This window comes from Desmodus rotundus, chromosome 3 (assembly GCF_022682495.2).
Source record: "Desmodus rotundus isolate HL8 chromosome 3, HLdesRot8A.1, whole genome shotgun sequence".
NCBI lineage: Eukaryota > Metazoa > Chordata > Mammalia > Chiroptera > Phyllostomidae > Desmodus > Desmodus rotundus.
This window is the reverse complement of record NC_071389.1, coordinates 177119424-177143805: the sequence shown is the minus strand read 5'-3', so window position 1 is coordinate 177143805 and position 24382 is coordinate 177119424. Positions and strand designations below refer to the sequence as shown.

Genomic DNA, 24382 nt, shown 5'->3' with positions numbered 1-24382 from the left:
ATTCCTGTTGTTTCGTTTAAACATATCCTGGCGTTGGTTGCTGCTTGCTTGACCTCAAATTATAAAATGGAGTGGGAGCTTATTTAAAACTACAAATTGTCACAAGAATGTTGAGGTGTTAGGCTTCTTTTTTTACTGAAATAATGAGGGCAAGGCATTTCAAGAAAGTTTTGTGTTCTCTTTATATCTTACAAGTGACTCTGGTGTAAATTTTAGGTTGAGAGTTTACAATATAATTATAGTGCCACCCCCCCTGTCCTTTGGGCAACCTTTCTTTCTGGTAAGAAATACAGCTGGTCCCTTGGGTGGCAGGAAACAGAGATGGGGGATCGGGCTTATCCTGGTCTGTCTGGCTGTAAGGGCTGCCGTGCACCACTTCCTCCGGCCTGGCCCCACACTTCCTTCACACCAGCACTGCCCTGCCAAAAGGCAGAAATCCTGGAAGAGGGCCCAATCAAGTTCATTACTTGCCTTTTGGAAATGTAGGCTTGTGTTTTTTGGCGAGGCATGAGCAAAGCCCAGTTATTTGACTGCTCCGAGATTTAACTCCATTCAGATTCTGTATACTGACATGTGAGTATGTGTGAACAGCAGCCTTATCCGCCCCCCCCCCCCATTTTGTCTGCCCTAGACATGCCCCTAGACAGCGGGCGCTGCCAGCGTTCCTAGTACTGGCCACATGTGCCAGGTACTGGAGCCCCTGTCCCTCGCCTTCCCCCAGCTCATTTCCAGTCTGCTGCGGTGGGCAATGTAAGAAGCTCCGTGTAGCCGCCCGTCTTGCGAGGGGTGGCAGAGTGACTGGTATCCGTAAGCCAGCTAGTAAGCGGTCTTAAGGGCACATGGGTTATAGAATCAGAAGTAGGGCTGGGAAAAGGTACTCCCTGTCCTGTATCTCTGTGAGGGAAGAAAAACAAGGAATATTAACAAGTTTGAAAATTACTACAATCCTGAGAACAATGCCAGGCACACAGTAACATTTAATAAATGTGTGTAAAATGAACAATTTAATACATTCTTCCATTATTTCAGTATAAGCTTTCTTATTCTATTGGAGAGAATAAAGGCTATGAGAGCTGCACTAGGTGGGGTGGGCTGGACCGCACCGGCACGCATGTGATGCTGACGTGACGGCTCAGACACCACGCAGGGTCATTTCCTGCTTATGCTCAAGGTGGATGTTTCTGGTCGGTCAGTAGGTGTTTCTCCCTCGTTAAGTTCAGGGGCTTGGCCCCTCCCACCTGTGGTTCTGGCACACCCAAGGCCCACGCTGCTGATAGAGTAGCTGTGGGAAGGGGAAAGAGAGTGAAAGAGCACAGATGGAGGTTCTTAGGGCCGACCCGGTAGGTATTGTACTCACTACAGCTAGAACTCTGTCACGTGGCTGACTTCAGAGGAGGCTGGGAAGTGTTGTCTACATGTGTGCCCAGGGCCATACTAAAATTAGAGCTACATTCTGAGCATCTGTGTTACCCGTGAGCTTACATTCCTAAAATGCATGTCTCACCCAACTTTGAGATTAAGACTAGTGGTGCAAGGTTCCATGGTAAATCTCACTTGTTTTAAATCCTCTCATCAACGAAAACCAAGTGATATTAAGAAGACCGTTAAGCTTTTAACGTTAAGTGAAAAAACCAGAACACAGCACTGTAATTTTTGACTCCCTGAGATAACAATAGGCTTTCAGAACTTTGTGTACATGCGTCTTTACATGTCTGTCTCATTCTGAACCCATTCAGCTGTGTGCCAGGCTCTGTTCTAGGTGCTGAGGATGGGTCACTGAACAAAACAGAATCCTTTCCTCACAGACCTTCCATTCCCCTGGCGAAACAGGCGATAAACAAGGCAAAGAAGTAAAATATATAGCATGTAATATAAGTGCTAAGACTAAAAATATAAAGCAGGAAAGGGGACTTGAAATGTCAGTGGCGCAGAAAGCTTACGTAGGGCGGGCCAGGAAGGCTTTGTTAGAAAGCCTTCAAATACAAAGACCTCCTGACTAGTGTCAGTGCAGAGCAAGCCTGGAGACTCTGTCTGCACCCAAAATGTACCCAATGTTTGGGCCAATAACAACCACAGTACCGAAGAGTCTGTGCATTATTAACAAGCTCGTCATTGTCATACGTACCTGAATATTTTGGACTGGGGACCTATTTGCTATCCCTCTTGTCAGTTAGGAGGACACTTTCAGATTGATACTCTTTAAAAAAAAAATCTCATATTCTTTTAGGTTCCAAGAATTCCCAAGGGATTTCTTAAGGATGAGGTCCTAGGGCTCGAGGCAACAGTGAACTTTTTCCTGCCCATCCCGACAGGCTGTACTTTAATGTTATAAGACTTCAGGTGTACTCCGCAGTGCTCACTCTGCACATGAGTGGAGAATGGAATGTGTGTCTAAGGTTATATCGAGCCATTACTAGGGATGGCTCGTGCAGAAAGTTAAGGTGGCAGCCAGCATGTACTCACAGCAAGCGGGATAACGAATGGGCAAGCACTCTGTAGGACTGTAAGGTTATTTTAGGGAGTAATAAGCCGTCTACTTCAAGTGTAGCAAGACCAAGGAGGAGGGATGTTAATCTGCAGAAGTATTTGCAGCACAATTACAGGATAGATTCAGCAGAGCTTTCTTCCTATGTCCTACGGTGCCTCATCACTCTCTCTTTCACCCTTTCTGAGACCAGAGTCTCTGTAACCACCAGCCACTCACTTGCCTTTCTGTCCTGTAATAGTCATCGTTGTCTCCTCCAAAATCCACTAAGTTCAGACAGCTCTCCACTCCTGCTCCGTGCCTTCTGCTGTGCTGCCTCCTGCTAGAATCTGATCCCCTCGCTGCCTGATGAATCCTGTCTCCCATCAGTCCGTGCCAACAGCGTGTACACAACCCATTCGTGGTTCCGCCAGGTCACAGGGTGTCTCCTGCCTCCTTTCTCCCCTGGTGCTCAGGAAGTGTTAGCTGGATAAATTCGTGTAGCGAAGATGAGCTGTCACTTCAGCTCTCTGCGAGGGTGATGATGTGAGCCTCTGGACGCTTGAGGACAGGCTCTGTCGGTCAGGAGAGGTCATCCGGCGTACTGCTTAGGAGCACAGGCTCTGGCGTCAACTGAGATATACCCAGATAGTCTCTTAGTATCGTCGTCGTCGTCGTCATCATCACCCCCTCCTAAGAGTAGGGGTCTCCTGTCTGGTTTTTAGGCTTAAGTTAGAGCAGGTCTCCCCAACCTCTGTCCTCCACATCTGTGGGCGCCATCGCATTACCACCTGAGTGCTGCCTCCTGTCTCCCTCCCACCCCCACTCTCACCCCCATTAGTGGAAATACTGTCTTCCACGAAACCAGGGCCTGGTGCCAAAAAGGCTGGGCACCGCCGAGTTAGAGGATTTCAGCTGGAAAATGTTTCTCTCCACACCACCTGCAAGGCCTGTTCTCTCCTCTGAGGGGTTGTGTTCATGGATGGTTTGGGTGCCTAAATAAGGCAATTAGAGAGCACACAATCCAGATTTATAGTATTTAATAATCACCTAAGCTCAGGTTTTAAAATATTGAAGTGTCACTTAGGTCATACAAACTTACTTTTATTTCCCTTTCACCCTGGACACTGGGAAGGGGCATCCAGGTTACTAATGTGGCTCTCAGGTTTTCTTCATTGTCCACCCTCTCCACTCGCCAACCTGTTGTCTACAATACCTCTCTGAAGGAAGTAGTAGCAGTAACAATAATGATACAGCTGTCATTTTTTAGGTAATTTAGGCTTTTTACCTTGAAAGGTAAACCATTCAAGGTGACATAGTTGTGAAATACTGGAGCTGGGACTCAAACCCAGATTTGAGACTCCAGATGCTTTCTGCAGTTCTTGTTCAGTTCTCTTCAACCTTAATGCAGGGGTTTTACTTACCAGCCTCTCTCCGTGTTTGTACCTAATGCTAACTTTCCCTGACCCAATATCCCTTTATAATATTTCCTTCATAGCTGCACAGTGTGTTTTCGTGTTCCAGAAATGATGCTTAAATAACCCTGAAGCCATGGCCGGGCAGCTCAGTTGGTTAGAGTGTCGTCCCAATACACCAGGGTTGTGGGATCGATCCCCAGTCAGGGCACACACAAGAAGCAACCAACGAATGCATAACTAAGTGGAACAACCAATTGATGTTTCCATCTCTCTCTCTCTCTGTCTCTCTCTCTTTCTCTGTGTCTTTCCTTTCCCCTCTCCCTTTAAAGTCAATCAATCAATTTTTTTTAAATAACCCTGAAAAACCCACATTTACCTCTTTAAAATGCCAGCTCTACCTATTTTGATGCTAACTTTTCTACATTCCCCATCCATCACTTTTTTGGTGAAAGGGCCCTTTTACCAGGGTCTCTGAGGACTGTGGTAGTAACGAAGGTGGACTGAGAGAGCCACAGTCAGGGAAGCCAGAGTGGACTTGTACACATTGCCTCGTGCCTCCCCAGCTATACTCTGTAAGGAATGCAGAGAGAGGAGGCCTTTAATTAGAGAGAAAGCAGACAGGGATTTCTCAAGGAGGCAAAAGATCTTGCAAGGTGTCAGTGTGCCCCCAACTAGTAATGTCTTCATAGAGTCCAGGGCACGCTCTTCTATTTACCCTGACCTTTTTCTTTTCCGGCTTTGCTGCCTTTCAGGGTCACTCTAGTCCCGTTCTGGGGGGATGGCGAGGAAGAGGGTAATCTGCCTGATGAACATATTTAGCTTTGGAAACTGCTTAGAGGTGTTGAGATTTCTTTCCCACCTTCCCACCTAGACACAACTGCCGAGGATAAGAAGGCATAAGGGAAGGTCGCAAGTCATAAAATAATAATTGGAACGACGTGATGCAGTTCAGATTCCTGGGGTCCTGATGTCTCTCAAGTCTCTTGAAGACCCGAATAAAATTTGTTCCTTTACCGAGACATTTAGATACATTGTTTGAGCAAAGGAAACAGGGTCACTTCAAAATGTCCACTATGTGGTAATCCGCGCCATTCAGCCTGTGGTGTAATTAACGAGAACACAGCGACAGTCGGCCCATTGTTCAACAGTTGAGCAACAGGAAATGGCAGGCTTCGAAAGGAGCTGGAGAAGGCTTGTGGATTCCAGGAGGAAGCGAAACTGCACACAGTTTTGACTGATAGGCTTCTAGTTGCAGATCTAGGTCCACCTGAGCAGGTTCTGTTCCTAATGGACTTGGAGATGTTGGTTTGTTTTGACCTTTTGATTTGTCATTTGATTTGGACATTAATTAACAGTAGATTTTCATTTTCCTTATGGCCAGAAATAGTGTACTGACAAACTTAGTTTTAGACCACAGTTTCACCCACAGTTGTAACTCACCTGGCAGGGTAGAATTAACTATGGAAAAGGAAGTGTCACAGGCCAACTTAATTGCTTCGGACAGTTGACAGTAACATCACGCGGCGGCCCTTGGACTCAGGAGATGTGGAGCCCAGCCTGGCTCTGGCAGCACCAGCCGTGACCTGGCCACTCTGGAGTGGCCTGGTACAGCGAGGGGGGGACCAAACGTTCTCTGTGGTCTCAGCCCCGTTGGTGGAGTCTAGGATTGTGAATGCTCGTACAAGTCAATGTCAGAGGACACAGGGTACACACGGGCCCTGCCAGTGACCATGTCGCTCAAGTTTATCTGCTAACAAGTTTATTCCTTCGGTCTCCTCTGGGTTTTTGTTTTTATAAATGTACATGCTGTATCTGGTAATTTGTTATTTTTGTTATTCAAGAAAATAAATATTGGTGGTGAAATTAGAAACAAAAGTATTCTTTCATTGCACTTGAAAACTGTAAAAATTGCCATTTAAGTTCATCTGTTCAGTACATTTGAAAACATACTGAACACACCGCTCAGCATGGTGTGTATTTCAGTGAAATGAATCGACGTTTGAGTTGATGACCTCTGTAGAAAAGGTAGGCGAAGATTAGGTAAAAAAGCAGGGGTTTAAAATCTGGTTTCACTGCCAGTATTAGCTGTGACCCTGGGCACGTTTGTGATCTCTGAATCCCCAGGTCCGCATCTCTACTGCGCAAATGATGTTTTCCTTGTAGGGCTGTTGTGAGGAGTAAAGACAATACAGTACAGGGTATAATGCCTGACGCTTAACAGCTGAGTAATAGTAGTTGTAACTGCTGTGCATTATGCTATTACATGAAAATAACTAGGGAACTACTTGATACTGGATACTGTGTTCTACCTTCCCAGTGATCCTAGCGTGATGTACAGAGATTCCTGAAAGACACTGTCCTACTAGTACAGACTTCAGTTTTTGTTTTTGAGACCACGTGGACTGAGATTTGCCAGAGAAGACAAGAAGTTTCCCTTCTTGTCTGATTTATAGATCAAAAGTGTGATATGAGAATAAATGGCAAGAGTTTACTCTTATAAGCTGTTGTGGCAAACTGTTGTCTTCAGTTTATTCAGAAATAGGGTAACTTCAACATGCACAGTATATGGAAACTGGTGACATTTAGCCCGTGATGTATGTAACGAAGACATCTGCCAATTTGTCCATTGTGTAAGAGAGGCATCCCAGAGAACATTCCCGCAGAGAACTCCCAAACCCTCTGTGGGAACGCTGATCTGGAGGAGGGTCACACAGCCAGGACACGCACTGCTGATCTGGAGAAGTCTGTGTTGCAGCCTAGCACACCCTATCTCTTACGATCTGTCCGAATCCCCAAGAGAGGTCAAGTGAAGGGAAGGAGGGTGGGCTAGAATGTGCCAAATTTAGGATTGGAGGCAAGAGGCATTCCACTTTCTGAAGTAGAAGCAGCTAATGAGTCAAAGACAAAATCAGGAGGTAGCTGATTGATAAAAAGCTAGAGCACCTGAGCCCAAGCACCAGGCTCTTAGAGTAGAAGGAGCATCTTAAGAAGACGGTGCATCCGATCAGAGGTGAGATTTAAAATGTGGCCATTATGGAGTCAGTTTAAGAACAAGCAAAGAACATTCCAGGAGATTGCTAAGAACTCTATTGTGAGGTACCTCTTCCCCTTTTATAGTAGTGTACAGGTCAGTGGTTCTTAGAATAGTCACACAGTTGTGCAGCCAACACCACTGTCTAATTCCAGAACTTTTTCATCACCCCCAAAAGAAAGCCAGTCACTCCCCATCTCCTGTTCTCCTGTCCCCGTGCAGCCACTAATCTACTTTCTATGTCTGTGGATTGCCTGTTCTGGTCATTTCATATGAATGGAATTGTGTGGCCTTTTGTATCTGGCTTCCTTCACTTAGCATGATACTATCAAGGCTCATCCTTGTTGCAGCCTATGTCGGTACTGTGTTCCTTATTATGGTCGAATAATATTCCATTGTATGAATATACTACACTTTGTTTATCCATTCATCAGTGGATGGCTATTTGGGTTGTTTCCACTTTGGAGCTATGATGAATAATGTTAGCATGAACATTCCCATACAGGTTTTTGTGTGAGTATGTTTCAGTTCTTTTGAGTGTTTACTTAGGAGTGAAATTGCTAGGTCATATGGAAACTCTATGTTTAGCTTCTGGAGAAACTGCCAAACTTTTCCAAAGCACTGCACAATTTTACATTCCCATTAAAAGGGCATCAGGGTTCTAACTTCTCCACATCGTCACTAACACTTGTTATTGTCTGGTTTTTTAAGTTTATTTTGGCCATCCTAGTAAGTATAAAGGAGCATCTCTCTGTGGTTAAGATTTTCCCTCCCCTAAAGGCTAATGAGGATGAACATCTTTTCATCTACTTATTGGCCATTTGTAGATCTTCTTTGGAGAAATGAGCTATATTTCCAACACCAGATTTTGCCCTTTGGACAGTACTGATTTATATAGTTATGCTAACTGCTCGCTAATCAGGAGAATTGGTAGCTCTTAGATTCAGAACATGTGAAGGGAAGAAGCTTTGTGTAAATAAAGTATTGAAACACTTTCCTTTGAATGGGATTATAGAATCTGAGAGTTTCTTAATTGTATTTTAGTATTATGAAAAACCAATTACTAAGCATATTTGACCATTCAGTGGAATTTGTTATAATAATATAAACTTTCAGTTTTATAGCTCTATTTTTAGATCACTCTTGTATATATCCTCTCATTTGTAATCTTTATAGCACTACTGTGAAATAGGTTGCCAGGGTGGTGTTACCACATTAAAGAAGTGGAAGCTGAGACTCATGCAGTCATACAAATAGTGGATTTAAATTCAAGCCTTTTCTCTTTTTATGGTAATGAATTATAGCCATGTCAAGGACCTAGGGTGGGGGTGAGCCAACATTGCTAAAAATCAGTAAAATGTCCATCTTCAAATAGACATCGGAGGCATGGCCAAGCCCCTACACGTTGATACTGACGTCAGAATTCATTATTTGGATAGCTGTAAAACAGGATGCATTGCCATTCTTTTCTTTTAGCCCCTCTAACCAGAAAAACTTGCCATGAAGGAGCAGACTTGTGTATCACTGTACAGGCATTACATTTGGGAGCACAGAGGATGGCCGTGCACGGGAGGAGCAGAGCTGGGGCTGCATTCAGAACGCTAGAGGACAGTTGGATACCCCCTGGTGAGCTGGTCTCGGCCCATCACGGCCCCTCCTCCCCATATTCATATTCCTAAACTGACCTCCTTGGGAAACAGGAATTTAAGTTTAGGATGAGTGCAGAGAAAGTGAACTAGCTATTGAGACCAAACAAAAATTGACCTTGAGGCTTAAGTTAACTGAGAGACATCGTATTAAAAGCTGAAAATTACTTTTAAAGGATGGAGAGGTGAGTGACTTTTTTTAAACGTAGTCTCCATCAAGTCCTTAACCAGGGGCGTCCAACCTTTTGGTGTCTCTGGGTCACAATGGAAGAAGAAGAGTTGTCTTGGGCCGCACGTTGAATACATTGCAACACATAATCAGACACACACAAAAATCTCATAATGTTTTAAGTAATTTTATGATTTTGTGTTGGGCTGCACTCACAGCCATCCGGGGCTGCATACGGCCCACAGGCCACAGGTTGGACACCCCTGCAAGCAGCCGTCTTTGTTTTTAACATCTCTTGTAAACCTAAGTAACTTAGGGATAGATGGGAAAAGCAACAGCAGCCTATCCGTCATGTAGACTTGAATTCTGTTAAATGTGGAACACAGTTTTCCTGCTCATTTGTCTTTTGACCCGTGAAAATTTATTAAACTTGTTTTTGGCCATCTTGTACATATCTTCACTTAAGGTTTTAGAATTTAGAAAATGTACAATATCTATATGAGGCTCTTACTGTTGTATCATGCATCTTTTCTAACTTAAAACTATAGGCCTTTGTAATATCACTACTTTAAAAAGGTTACCTTTCCTTTGAAAAGGAAAGCATATCAAGCATTTAGTCATCTTCCAAAGGATGACCAACCTGTCCCACACCAGTGTCAAAACTTACTTTATCAGGAAATTTTATGTAACAAAAAATGTTAAGCTTTGTGCTCTTGTTGGAGACAGTACTTATATTAAAGCTCTTCTGTCTGCTTTCGAAATATTTTTTGAAAAAGAAATACACATGTCAGCACACTTGTATTTGTATTTTACCGTGTTGCATAACACCAAACAGTGGTAACAGTTACTCATCCTCATGCCTGAACCTACAGCCTGAAAACACAGGGAAGGACTTGTAGGCAAATAGTGATTTCAGTTATTACATAGTATGAAATGTTCCTGTCGGGAAACTTTGGGATGAGTAATGTGACTCTGTTGTAAGATTTTCAGTAGCAGAAATTTAGAACAAAAATAAAACATGTCAGCAAAACCACACAATGGTGAATTGCCACCTGAGTGATTGTGAGAGCCGTGAAGACGCGTAACAGAGACGAGTCACAACCATAAGCTCCTCTGCCTTCACGACAGAGACGGATGGTGTCTCTTTGGACACCTCAAAATGCCACCCCTTTTTGCTGCCCTTATTTATTAAATTTCTTACCTTGCTTTTCCATTCTTCATGTAGAAGAGGTTTCTAGATGTAGTTTCTGTGTCAGTTAATTTTATTATTTGTGGAGCTCTGTTTTTCTGGGGGTTCTTTTAGGTGTTTTGTACATGTTATCATTCCTCACATCAACCCTGTGGGGCAGGTACGATTATTAGCCCCAATTTCAGGGGGAAGAAGCTGAGGCTCAAAGACATTATGTAACTGGTTCAAGGTCACAGGTAATCAATGATACACAGAACCAAGATTCTGCCCCAGTTCTGTTTGACGCTACTGTCTTCATCTGCAAACTGCATGTACAGTACTTGGTCATAAATCTAGAACGGTTGGTTACTCAGCCTCACATTAATTCTTTATTTTGTTGCTTCCATAAAGGCCCTCTCCTCTTCTGAGAGAACCCTCAAAGTGACTCTGAGTCACTCAACTTGAGTTCGGCAATGCCTCCAAATATCTAAATATTTGAAGGGTCTGGATGGTCATTTTACACCTGAGGTAAAAGCTCTGGCTGCACCTCGGAATGTGAACTATTAAATATATTTTTTAAATCCTCGCCCGAGGATGTTTTTATTGATTTTAGAGAGCTAGGAAGGGACCGGGGGTGGGGGGAGAGAGAGACAGAAACATTGATGTGAGAGAGAAATATTGATTGGTTGCCTCCCATACGCACCCTGACTGGGGATCAAACCTGCAACCCAGGTATGTGCCCTGACCAGGGATCAAACCCTCAGCCTTTTCAGGGGATGGTACCTGGCCAGGGCTGAACTATTGAGTATTTAAGCCAATGAGCTTGAAACAGAGACCTGTTCTGCCACTCCAGCTCAGGCAGGATGGGAGTTTCCACCAAACAGGCCCCTGCTGAGGTTAGGTGTGCAGCCTCAGTGTGTGCGTGGGTGTCGCGGATGGCCACGCCTCATTCAACAGCAGTGAGCATCCGGAGTCAAAGGACTGGATTCAGGGTGATGGGGGTCATGGGCTGGAAGCCTCTATAATCCTCAAAGTGGTGTGAGAACTGACCAGAATTATGTTTTCCTCCCACACTGTGTCAGGCCTTCAACAAGGGCGTTCTCTCCAGATGACTGGTTAACACTCACCAGCCCTTTTTTTCCTGACTTGTAGTCCAATTTGCTTAACAGTGCCCTCGGGTACAGTCTTCAGACAAGTTCCACTCACACCTCCTTGGGCCCTTTGTCCCGAGAGGGCCAGATCCCACTTCCCAGGGTCTCCTGCAGGCCTTGTCCCTGTGCTCCTCGCTCATTTCCAGTGGCTCTTTATTGGCCCCACCCCCTACTTTAAAAAAAAAAAAAAACTTGGCTGCTGTTCAACTGATCAGTTGGAGGCTCACCTTCCTAGAAGGGATCTTGATTCTCCTTAAAGATCTTAAGAGCTGATTTTTTCTCCTTAGATATTCAATTAATGTTTTCATGACAGAGGTGCCAGGGCAGTTCTTCTGGAAGGATCCCAGATTTGGATGTTTTCTTAATATTGAGTTATAAGAGTTCTTTATATATTCTGGATATGCCTATTATCAGATACATGTATGTATATGTGTGTGTGTGTATGTATATGTGTGTATATATATACACACAAACACACACACAATGAATATTTTCTCTTAGTCTGTGGCTTGTCCTATCATTTTCTTAATGGTGCCTTTCAAAGAGAAGTTTTAAGTTTTGATGAAGATCAACATAATGATTTTTTTCTTTTATCATTAGTGCGTTTTGAACCTGTCTTAAGAAATCCTTGCCCACCCTAAGGCTGCAGAGATTTTTGTACAGCGTTTTCTTTTAGAAGTCTTAGCTTCTATGTTTAGGTCTGTGATCCACTTCATGTTAATTTTTGTTCATGGAGTGAGGTGTAGGGACCCAGGTTTATTTTTTTCCTGTGTAGGTATCTTTATTCTAGCAATAATAGTTGAAAAACTTCCTTTTCTCCATTGAGTTACCTTGGAACCTTTGTTTAAAAAAATCAATTAACTAAATATGTTTAATGTATTTCTACACTGTTCAGTTTCATTGATCTATTGACATATGTCTGTCTTTGTGCCGATGCTACACTGTTCTGATTTCTGTAGCTTTATAGTAAGTCTTGAAATCAAATACTATAACTGTACAAACTATGTTCTTTTTTCAAAATTCTTTTGGCCAGTCTCTGTGTTTAGAATAAGCTTATCAAATCCCTACCAAAAAATGCCTTCTAGAATTTTGATTCACAATGCAAACAAATCAATAAATCAGTTTAGCAAGAATTGACATCTTAATGGTATTGAATCGTCCAATTTGTGAACATGGTATATTTCTCCATTTTTTGAGTTCTTTAATTTTCATAGCAGGGTTTTGTAATATTAGTATACAGTAATATTAGTATATTTTGTACATACTGTGTTGAATTTTTCCCTATTTTATGTTGGTAATGCATTGTAAATAGTATTTTTTTTTATTCCATTGTTTAGTTGTTCATTGCAAGTATGTACAATTACAGTTGATTTTTGCATATTGACCATATATCTTGCACCCTTGCAAAATCCCTGTGTTAGTTTTATTAGTTTTTGTTAAGGATTAACAAAATCCTTAACAAGGATTAATAAAAATCCTTATTAGTTAGGGATTTTAGAAAGTCCTTAAGATTTTCTAAATATACAGGGTCCAGCACAAATAACGCCCCCTTTTATTGCAAAATCTTTTATTACAAAAATCATAAGCATGCAATTTTGTGATATAACAATATCACACTCAAGCACACCATATGACATTTTAGGTGAAGTGTTCAAATTAAAACTGTAAGTTATTACACCCATGTTATTACCCTACCAACCACACTCAAGCAGGCCTTACTTCTGCCAGACCCTGTACTATCATGTCATCTGTCAATGAAGCCCCTTTTATTTATTACTACTCTCCAGTTCCTGTGCTTTTCATTTCCACCTGTTGCTTTATTGTACTGGCTGGGGCCTCTAAAACCGCATTAAGTAGAAGTGATGAGAGTGCACGTTCTTGCCTTGTCCCGATCTTAGGGAGCAAAGTGTCTCTCACCACTAACTGTGATGTTAGCTGTAGGTTTTTCATAGATGCCCTTCATAAGATTGAGGACTGTTGTCCTGTTTCTAGTTTGCTGAAATTATTCATAATTAAATTTGTTGAAATGCTTTTCTGCATTTATTGAATTGATTATATGATTTTTTAACCTGTATTTTGTTGAAATGGCAGATTATTTTGATTTTCAGATGCTGAAAAAGCATGCATCCTTGAGATAAACCTCACTTGGTGAGGACGTATTACCCTTTTGTCCAGTGCTGGGTTTGCTGTGCTAATATTTTGGATCCATATCTGGCAGTGGCCTGACCATGAGGGCAAATAGGCCGTACCATTCATGCAGGATGTTGGGACAGCTGTGAGCATGCTCTTCAGAAATCTAATGTGTTAGTAAAGCCCGCAGGTACCCCCCAAATAATCTCACCTCCTTTTCCACCTGTCCTTTGAAATGTACTGACACGAAAAACAACATAGAATATATAGGACACGGTTAGAAGTATGAGTTTGAGAGTAATACTTGGTTCCTTGAAGAGAGGGACTTTATCGAATTCATTTCTGTCAGTAAAAGATTAAATTCAACTGGTGTTACAGAGACCCGAAATTACAGCAGCTTACGCAGAGCGGGAGTGTCTTCTTCTCTCCCATGCCTGGCACTGCTCTCAGCCACAGAAGTCCCCCTGGCCTTGCTTGGACTTCTCTAGCGTACTGCTCTGCCTAACCGGTGATGGGACCGTAGGTGTTCTTGTGGTCTGCGGGGGCTGCGTCCACATCCCAGCAAGAGCAGAGTGAAGAAAGGGGCCAAGACGAGGAGGAGACACAAAGCGTGTGTGCCAGCCAACAGCCTGAGCAAGAGCCTTTCACATATGTAGTCCATCCCACTGACTGGAACTTAGTCATGTGGCCGCAGCAAAGCAAGGGTTTCATGGCAAGACTTGTGGAGAATAAATAGTCATTCTCTGTATTGGAAAACCTACACCTTTTTTTCTTTATAACATTTAAATGGTATTTCTGGAAGTTCCTGAAACAAAGTTATTTGCAACATTTCTCTTTCTGGGCCTGAGTTTTCTGGAATAGTAAAGTTATGTTAACAAAGAAGTGGAAAAGAAAAGTCATATTAATGCACACCGAGCTGTGTGGGTGTGAATAGTTTTGGTTCTCAGAATGTATATACCTAGGACTTTGCATGGTGTACCCTGTAGTACTCAGTAAATGTCTGTTGACTATGTATGTTACATTCATGTTTCTAGAATCCTTGTGCCAAAAATAGAAATAGGAAAGGTGAATAAGGATTAGCCCCAAATTGTCAAAATGGTAAGATCCAGACCTGCATTAGATGATGACTTTACTGCCTACAGTCACGTCAGATGTGCGAGAGTAAGTCTGAACCGGGTCTCATTGCCACATGCAAAGATAGGGATTAGGGACAGTCTTGCCTCAAGACAGCAGAGGACATGAGAAAAAGGTATCACCGATTTTATTATATACTTCCCCAGGTATTAAAGTCTTAACTTGCACCAAGTTGAGACTTTCTTGCAGCATCCAGAAAAAATGGGAAGAGGCTTAAGGCAATGACTTTTCCATCACACACTTTGATGTTCTTTAGTGCCAAGCCGCATTCCAGCTAAAACCTCGTGTATCACCAATGGTACACTCTCTTGCTTAGGAAATACATGTGAAAGGAAGATGCTGGACTGAGGAGATCTTGTTTCTGTCACTCTGAGACCTTGGAGGTCACTCGACCTCCTCTGGTTTTATTTTATTTTTTTGCTGGACTGTTATGGAATTGACTCTTAAAAAACATACTAAATGCATGTATGAACAGCGTGCTTGAATGATGCATTCTCATGTAAGCATGAAACATGATGTGGCTTTGAACTAAGCTCTGGCTACATTAAACATGGGCCCCAGCCGGGTGGGGAAATGTGTAGGGAGGTGAATGCCATTTGGACAAATACCTTGCTCAGAGGGTTGTAAAAACTGTCTGATTGAGGATGAAGTAGGGGGAATGGGTCGATAGCCAAGGGCCTCAGATAGGATAAATCAGAGCCTTAGAGACCATTTCGGATAAACTGCTCAAGTACATGTCTGGTCTGTTAGAGTTGGGGGGTTCGGGGGATGGGAATGCCCTGCCAAGTGAAATGTGATAACCCGTGAAGGTTCTGAATTCTGGAGCAGGGTGTTCAGTGAGCCCTGCTGGTTTTTATGAGGATTCCAACTGGCTCCCATATCTCCCACTGTGTCTCAGAAGGTGGAGTATTTCTAGGTGCTGGATTGAATTGCCATCCTAAAAAGGCCTGGTGCTTGGCTGTTAGAAACATGATAATTTACTGGCTCACTACCTCCAAAATGCTGAATGACTGAACAGGGTTACAGAAAACTCTATGAAAGTTTCAGCTGTTTCCACATTATTTGGGGTTTCCCATTCAGATGTTTCTTTCCCTACCTGCACCCCATCTCCCACTCGCTGTCTTTTTGTCCCCGAGGCATTTCAAAACGAAAGAAAGGAAGAGAAGAACCAACCTAGAAATCATGCACTAAGTTCTAACACCTGCCTCCTCACCATCCCTCTCCACACAGACACAATATGAAAATAGAACTGGTTCTTTTTTCTCGGGGTTGGCTTTGGTCTCTAACGTGTTGGCTCTGTTTTCGTTTTGATCACACCATTTTCAGAGGCTCTGTGGTAGCAAGATTGAGCACCAGCACTTTGCATGGTTCTGGGTTGGGAAGGGGCATGCTTCTGGAATAGATGAGAAGAGGGCAGCGTGGCATTTGAACTTCAGGATGGCAGCGTGAATCTTGATGGTGTGACCATTTCTCTCCTGATTGGGGAAGGAAAGGGGAGGGAGTGGATGTGGGGTCTACTCAGAGGAGGGGGTACAGGCATCCAGCATGCTGGAGATTCCCTCCTGCTATTTTACCCAGATGGCAGATTGCAGAGAACTTCACCAAGGGAAGCAAGAGGCCACAGAGAGGGAGCCCAGAGCCTAATGTTTGTTTAACTAGGGGAGAGGGTCCATGAAGCGGTTCCCACAGGTTGCTTCACAGGGTATGGACTTGAGAGCCTTGGTTGGCATTTTTGGTCTTGCAGGGAGAGCCACATCTTTCCTGCAGTTTTGCCCACCTGCAGCCATTCGGGGAAGAGCAGGAGGCACGAAGAACACATTTTAAAGGCCCTCTGTGCTGTACTGAGGGCTGTGCTAGAAGTGTTTGCATGTTATTTCATCCCCTCAGCAACCCTGCGACTCTGGAATTGGTCCCTTGTTTTGCAGATGGAGGCCTGAGATACAAAGCATAATTATCGTCAACCCAAGTGGCAGAGCCAGGTTCAAACCTGGGTCTGTCTGGTTTCCAGGCTCAGGGTTCTTTCATGTAGATAGGTTGAGATAGAAATCTCAGGGTCTCAGCAAGGTGTAAGTGGCTCACATTCCCAAACAGAGAGCCGAGACAGTCGTCTCTTAATCTCCCTCTATAGAAGGTTCTGGGGCGGTGGCTGGTAACGGTTTGCTCATGAAGGGTGTTTTAATCCCCCAGTGCTTCCCCTAAAGCTCGTGAGCTCCCACTGATGTCAGCTGTGAATGCTGATCACCTGACACTTTTGAAAGGACTTGTTTGAACTACATTAATGCACTTCACTTCTTTTCCTTCTACAGATAGATCTTTCTGTAGAAACTCTCTTTAGCTTCATGCAAGAGCGCCAGAAAAGATATGCCAAGTACGCCGAGCAGATCCAGAAAGTCAATGAGATGTCCGCCATCCTCCGCCGCATACAGATGGGTATCGACCAGACCGTGCCCCTGATGGAGCGGCTCAACAGCATGCTGCCGGAGGCCGAGCGGCTGGAGCCCTTCAGCATGAAGCCAGACCGCGAGCTCAAGCTGTAGGGCGCTTCTCCCCTCCCGCCAGGTGGGTGGCCTGTGGGAACAGAGCCTGGCACCACTGATAACCCAAGGACATTTGGAACCAAAGTCATACATGTGGCCAGGGCTTGAAGCTGGCTGAAGGGAGGGCGAAGCAGCCTCGCTGGCCCAGAAACCTGACTCTGCCCTTCCTCCCCCTTTCCTTGATGCAAATCCCTTCGCAAAATGAACCCAACCCACCCTCAGTGTTACCAGAAGTTGGAACAGTTTTATTAGGAATTCTTTACAGAACTCTGCATTGGGAATTATTTTTATTTTGTTTAGTTTTTTTGTAATTGAGAGTGTATATTATCTACTCGGTGTGTGGAGTGGAAATAATGGAGAGAAGGGGGGAAATATTTTAAGAAGCTCTGTGACCTTGATGCCTCCATGAACTTTTACTCACGAGGCTTGCTGGGTTACGGGCTGTGCGCATAAAGAAGTAACTTAACCCAGGTCCGTGTGTTGTTACTGTCCCTGCCCTATTTCCGCCCTAGCAGTCCTTCATCCGAGGCACCCTCATTCCACCTGGTAAAACACCGGTATTCCTGTTGTGTGTCAGGTTGTAGTGCCCCTCATGTGTCCTCATCACAAACCGATGACTCCCTATGCACACCCTCAGCAGTTCATCTTCCCCACTGATAAGTAGTTTCCTTGGGCCATAGTGTAGGTTTCCTTTTATTACATTAGCCCTGGCTGGACTCCAGTTTTTGTAACAAGGGTTTAGCCAGCATTTGTCTTCCTGGCCTGGTGCGGCCAGGCCTTGACAGGGCACCTGAGAGCATGTGCTCAGCAGGCGCTTACGGAGCCCGTCTGATGTGCCGGGGACACAGAAGTGGCTGCAGAGTCCCTGCCCTGCTTCTCTGAAGACAATAAACTAAAATGCTGCTGAAATTCTATGGGAGTTTAGAAAATGAAGCAATTTGAGTAACCACAGAAGTACTTCATGCAGTACTTTGCACATCATAAATGTTTTAATGGAAAAAAAAGACTGAAGAAGCAAAGCAATGGAATGTAGGACCAGAGCCAGGCAGGGGAACTGAGACTGAGAGCAGGGGGAGCCCGGGGCCAGGCCAGGGTATTGTGCAGGTCTCACCGAGCTCCCTTTGCTCTTCCCAACCTCAGAGGTGTATTTTCAATGTCAGAAACAGCCTTGGGGATATTTGTAAGATTTAAGATGATCTCACTTAACTTAGCATATCTCAGGTAAACTTTATCTGCTTCTTGGATTTTTAAATTTTAAAATTCTTGGATTTTAATAAGATACTATCTTGCAAGGTTCTTAGAACCCAGAATAAAATGTAGAACAGAGGCAAACAGCCTGAAACAGTGTGCAGAAAAAGATCAGTGGGTTACGACGCAGTCCAGAATGGAATATAGTTCAGGATGAACTATGTTCTGAACTACATTCTGAGTGACAGAAGAAACATGGACATTTTAAGCTAAATGGAAAAAATAACTTACAAAAATTCAGAAACAGGAAAACAACAACAGCTTCTAGGATTTTCTAAGGACCAAAAAAAGTACCAGAATTGTTCATTCCCTCTGACCTGGAAAGGCAAAGATGGAAACCAGAGCCCCAGAAAGAGGCCAGGGTACCAGCTACCTTTCTCCAAGGGCAACCCTCAGCTGCCATTTCTGCCCTCCCGGGCACTGATGCCTCTTTCCGCATGAGTGAGGTGGGTGGGGATATCAGTCTGCGGAGATGAAGTGGTCTGTGGGAGCCGTGGAGGAATTGCGAGCAATGTTCTGGGAGTGGGGAGCTACACCTTTAACCTTTGTTGGGCCCGGCTGGTGAAAAAAGTGTGTATTTATAATGACTTTTGATGGTCAGGGTTTTATTTTATTTTATTTTTTAAATTATTTTATTGTTCAATTACAGTTGTCTGCTTTTATCCCCTACCACTCCCCCCAACCCCAGCCAAACCCACCTCCCTCCCTTGCTTTGACCCCCTCCCCTTGGTTTTGTCCATGTGTCCTTTATAGTTGTTCCTGAAAACCCTTCCCCCTGCTGTCCCCTCCCACCTCCCCTCTGGTTACTGTTAGATTGTTCTTAATTTCAATGTCTCTGGTTCTATTTTGCTTGCTTTTTTCTTTTGTTGATTAGGTTCCACTTAAAGGTGAGACCATATGGTATTTGTCCCTCACCTCCTGGCTTATTTCACTTAGCATAATGCTCTCCAGTTCCATCCATGCTGTGTCAAAGGGTAGGAGCTCCTCCTTTCTCTCTGCTGCATAGTATTCCATTGTGTGAATGTACCATAGTTTTTTGATCCACTCACTTACTGATGGGCACTTAGGTTGCTTCCAGCACTTGGCTATTGTAAATTGTGCTGCTATGAACATTAGGGTGCATAGGTTGTTTGAATTGGTGTTTCAGGGTTCTTAGGATATAATCCCAGCTGTGGAATTGCTGGGTCAAAAGGCAGTTCCATTTTTAGTTTTCTGAGGAAATTCCATGCTGTTTTCCACAGTGACTGCACCAGTCAGAATTCCCACGAACAGTGCACTAGGGTTCCCCTTTCTGCACATCCTCTCCAACATTTGTTTGTTGATTTGTTTATGATGGCCATTCTCACCAATGTGAAGTGATATCTCATTGTAGTTTTAATTTGCATCCCTCTGATGGCTAGTGATGCTGAGCATCTTTTCATATGTCTCTAGGCCCTCTGTATGTCTTCCTTGGAGAAGTGTCTGTTCAAGTCTTTTGCCCATTTTTTAATTGGGTTGTTTGTCTCCCTGGAGTAGAGTCTTGTGAGTTCTTTATATATTTTGGAGATCAAACCTTTGTCTGAGGTATCATTGGCAAATGTTTTCCCATATAGGTGGTTCTCTTTTCTTTTTAATGCTTGTTTAATGCTCTTTAGCCATACAGAAGCTTTTTAATTTGATGAGGTCCCATTTGTTTATTTTTTCTTTTATGCCCCTTGCTTTAGGGGACATATCAGTGAAGATATTGCTGTGTGAAATATCTGAGATTTTCCTGCCAATATTTTCCTTTAGGACTTTTATGGTGTCACGACTTATATTTAAGTCCTTTATCCAGCTTGAATTAATTTTTGTGTATGGTGTAAGTTGGTGGTTGAGTTTCATTTTTTTGCATGTAGCTGTCCAGATCTCCCAACACCATTTGTTTAAGAGGCTGCTTTTGCTTCATTTTATGCTTCTTTCCCCTTTGTCAAATATTAATTGACCGTAGAGACTTGGGTTTATTTCTGGGCTCTCTCTTCTGTTCCATTGGTCTATGTGTCTGTTCTTATGCCAGTACCAGGCTGTTTTGATTATAGTGGCCCCATAATACAGATTGATGTCAGATATTGTGATCCTGCTTTGTTCTTCTTTCTCAAAATTGCTGCAGCTATTCGGGGTCATTTATGGTTCCACATAAATTTCTGAAATGTTTGTTCTATATCTGTGAAATATGTCATCTGTGAAATATGTCACTGGTACTTTAATCAGGATTGCACTGAATCTATAAATCACTTTGGGTAGTATGGACATTTTGATGATGTTAATTCTTCCAATCCATGAGCATGGTACATGCTTTCATTTGCTTGTGTCTTCCTTAATTTCTTTCTTCAGTGTTGTATAGTTTTCTGAATACAGATCTTTTACATCATGGGTTAGGTTTATTCCTAGGTACTTTGTTTTTCTTGTTGCTATATCAACTGTGGCTAGGACTTCCAATACTGTGTTGAATAGAAGTGGTGAAAGTGGACATCTGTCTTGTTCCTGATCTTAGTGGGAAAGCTTTTAGTTTTTGCTCATTGAGTATGATGTTGGCTGTAGGTCTCTCATATATGCTCTTTATTATGTTGAGGAATGCTCCCGCTATTCCCACTTTGCTAAATGTTTTTATCATAAATGGGTGCTGTACCTTGTCAAATGCATTTTCCACATCTATTGCTATGATCATGTGGTTTTTGTCTTTCATTTTATGTGATGTATTACGTTTATTGATTTGCGAATATTGTACCATCCCTGCATCCTTGGGATGAATCCCACTTGATCATGGTGTGTGATCTTTTTAACATATTGCTGGATGCGGTTTGCCAATATTTTGTGAGGATTTTAGCATCTATGTTCATCAGTGATATTGGCCTGAAGTTTTCTTTGTGATGTCTTTATCTTTGGGTTTTGGGATTAGGATGATGCTGGCTTCATAAAAAGAGTTTGGGAGTCTTCCATCTTCTTGGTGATGGTCAGGGTTTTAATGGGTCCACAAACCATTTCTAGAGCAATTCATTAGAGAGTTCAAATCAAGAAAGATGCTCTGTAACTTAGAAACCTATTAAATAGCTCAGCTTATTCCAGGAGATGCCATGGAGGAGACAGCAACATTGATCGAATAACGTGTCTTCCCTCCACTGATGTGCAGCGCCCCTTCCTTCATGTGTTACACTTCCACACAATAGAGACCTGGTTCTGGACCAGCTTCTAATCCATCCATCTTTCTTTGCATACTGTTTCATGTTGTCTATTTGGTTTTATATTGTCTTAACATTTTCATAATACAGTTTACTATTGAATATGGCTATACTAGATCCCACCTATTCTCATTATTATTATTTTAACTTCAGTTTTTAAATCTTCAAACTGGCAGAAAAGTGAAAACAGCCATAGAAAGAATACTCATCTCTCCTTCCCCTAGACTGACAGTAAGTGGCATTTTAAAGCCATTACCATCATGGTCTGTTTTCGAGTTCCTGGAGAATACAGACCCAGCTCTGAACACGAGGACATGCTTGTAGCTTTGAAAGAAGGAAGGGCTGGTTGTCTACAGGGCCGTTACAGAACTCAGGGCTTGGGTGCCAGTCCCCTCACTGTCCATAATAAAATGAATTAGACAAAACATGGCATTCACGGAGATTGGAGTCCTAATGCAGTAGGCTACTTATGACAGGGGAGCAGCTGAGAACAATAAGTAAATTCAATTATTTATTTAAAGAATTCTAGTTAATTAAATATTTATAGTGTGTGGTGGTTTTCCAGTGTTGTCCACTTGGCTGACTTGCACTGTTTCCCAGAATTCCTATCCTTGTTTATTTCTGGCTAAATTTGGCCACAAGACAAATGTGCCAGAGATTTTTTAGTGGAAGTAATGCAACGATTCACTGAGAGTTGCTATGGGTCAGGCCATGTTGCACCTCAGGCACATTTCATGGACTTTGTGGGAAGCAGCTGGGCCCACAGCTTCTCCTTCAGGGCATCTGCAGCAGGGACTAAAGCTTAGAGGAGAGGCCTGCGTGGGTTCTGGTGAGACAGATGCTGGTTCTATCTTGTTGCTTGCAGGCTTCAGTTGTACTGGCTCTGCTCTATCCAGCTTCTCCTGACTACTGGCCCCATGACTTTAGGTGAAGAAAAAACAGCTGAACTGGGACACTTTTTACCATCTCCTGTAGTTCATTGCTTAAGGTCAATGTCTTTAAGAACCCCCTTATTCTGCATCATTCCTGGTGGTTCTTCTCTGGTAACTTGGTGTTACTTATCCTTTCCCTCCTCAGTATTTTACTTTTTCCAGCAGATTCTGGGAATCTGAATGATTTGTTATTTCAAGGAAGTTATGCTAGATGTCTGTTGGGTAATATTCAATGACCTGTCTGGCTAATACAGCATGTTTCAAAAGTGAGGAGGCCGCTGGAGCTGTGGGAAGAGCCCTGGCTCGGGGTTTCCAGCCTTGCTCTTCGGTACGTCGTGTTCCCCTGGACCTGTTTCCACCTCCCTACAGCGTGAGTTGGGCTGCATGGGCATTCAAGCCCCTCCAGCTCTGAGTCCAAGGCTGCAATTCTGACACTCGTTAGTAGCAACGAGGACCATTTTACCTATTCTGTCCAAGCAATGGCCAGGGGTCTTGGCGTAGTGACTCTGAATTCTGAGTTCCTAAGGGAGAGCTGCTCTCCTTCTTTTTGGTAATCGTAAATTTGGTGTCCCATGGCTCCCTTCTTTTACGAATTTGTTTTGCTTGTCAGTTTATTCATCCGTATTTACAAACACCATCAAACAGGCCCCTATACTTGTTTGCAGGGAGTGCAAACTCCCTTGTAATGCAGACAAGGTTCTCCCTTGTTACTCCTTGGGATGCAGACTCCTTGTTTGACTAGCTGCAGTACGTCTGTAGAAGCTGACCTTCCCTCCTTGCATTATGTGTATGTACATTTTCAGAAAATGATTTGTAGGGTTAAGAGCACATAATGCAGACTTCATGAGTGCCTTAATATAGATTTCATGTCTTGGTTTCCCTCAAAGTTTTCTCACTGTTAGTAACTTAATTATATTCTCTGCCAGAGTGCATATTTGATGAAATGAGTTTTGAGAACTTCATACCCTGAAATATAGGAGTGCACTCAGGAAATGAGGTGGGGTTTAGGGGGTCATTTTCTAGTTATTTCTTTGCTTCTTCCTCTAATATATGAAAAAGGTATGTTATAGGTATTATAACCATGCCATTTCCAAGGTTACATAAACCAATAGCCCCAGGCGAATGACATGTGCTATGGGTTCTGTTGATTTGTAGAATTTATTGAACTTTGGCATTACCCCTAGCAAGTCCCAAAGCAAAACCAGGAATCTTCAGGAATTGAGGGAGGTGAGCAAATACTGTATTAAATTCTAGATTGAAATTTTCCTCTTCCCAACTTGTTTTTATACCTCGGCTAAAACGAGATATATAGTATTCAGTAGGAAGTTACCTAAAACGTTGACACTAAAGATTGTAGAGTGAAGTAAAATATTTTCTTCTTGTAGACTTTTCAGGTATAAAATTTTTCTCAATCATTTGAGAATTTCGCTCTTCCCCCCCACCCCGACTTTCACCCCTCAGTTAAGAGCTGCATTGCCCCAGAGACATCACTGCTCACTCACATACAAGTGACGTCGTACTTCTCCCACACATGCCCAGCATTCAGTGTCGGGGCTACCAAAGGGAAGGGTACCAGATAAATTATTCATGTTTCAGATGAAAAAATCAAAATGTTTTTAGCAACTAAATCTAGTTGGCTCCTAGCGTAACCTGTGTCTCGTGTGGTATGCAGGTGTGTACGCACACACCTGTTACTCCTAGGAACTTGTTCTGTGTCCTCAGTGTCACCGTGAGGCCTGATGGCGTCCATGATGACTGCTGCCTTTTATTACAGAGTGAGGCACAATCTATCCCAAGAGCTTTTGTGAAGCGAGTACTTTCCATTCAGACCGTGGCCGCACTAACCCTCCTACAAGGTGACAGTCTGCATTTCCTGTGGCCTTTCAAACTGACTCTAGAACCAAAGGAATGAAACTTCTATTTTTACATCAACGCAGTTTGATGTCTATGCACATAAACTGCAACAATATGACTTGTAAACATCTTCCAAGAAGGTGCTGTAATTTTCCAGTTGATTTTGCAACACTTTCAAGATACAACCAGTATAATTATGCTGTACAAAGATGAATGGGCCCCACAGAATGCTAGAAATAACTTACTTCCCTCTTCCATTTATAGACGTGGAAGAGTAATATTCAGAGAAAAGCACCTAGACAAATT

General features: G+C 43.1%; 1 protein-coding gene across 1 annotated transcript in view; it reads left to right on the top strand.

The window, feature by feature from the left end:
* Positions 1-24382, top strand: part of BORCS5 (BLOC-1 related complex subunit 5) — an 83343-nt gene that overhangs the window by 51216 nt on the left and 7745 nt on the right. The window contains exon 4 of the mRNA XM_053921796.1: positions 16618-16870. Within this exon, the coding sequence (XP_053777771.1) occupies positions 16618-16848 (231 nt within the window). The 3' untranslated portion in view covers positions 16849-16870. The remainder of the gene's footprint in view (positions 1-16617; positions 16871-24382) is intronic.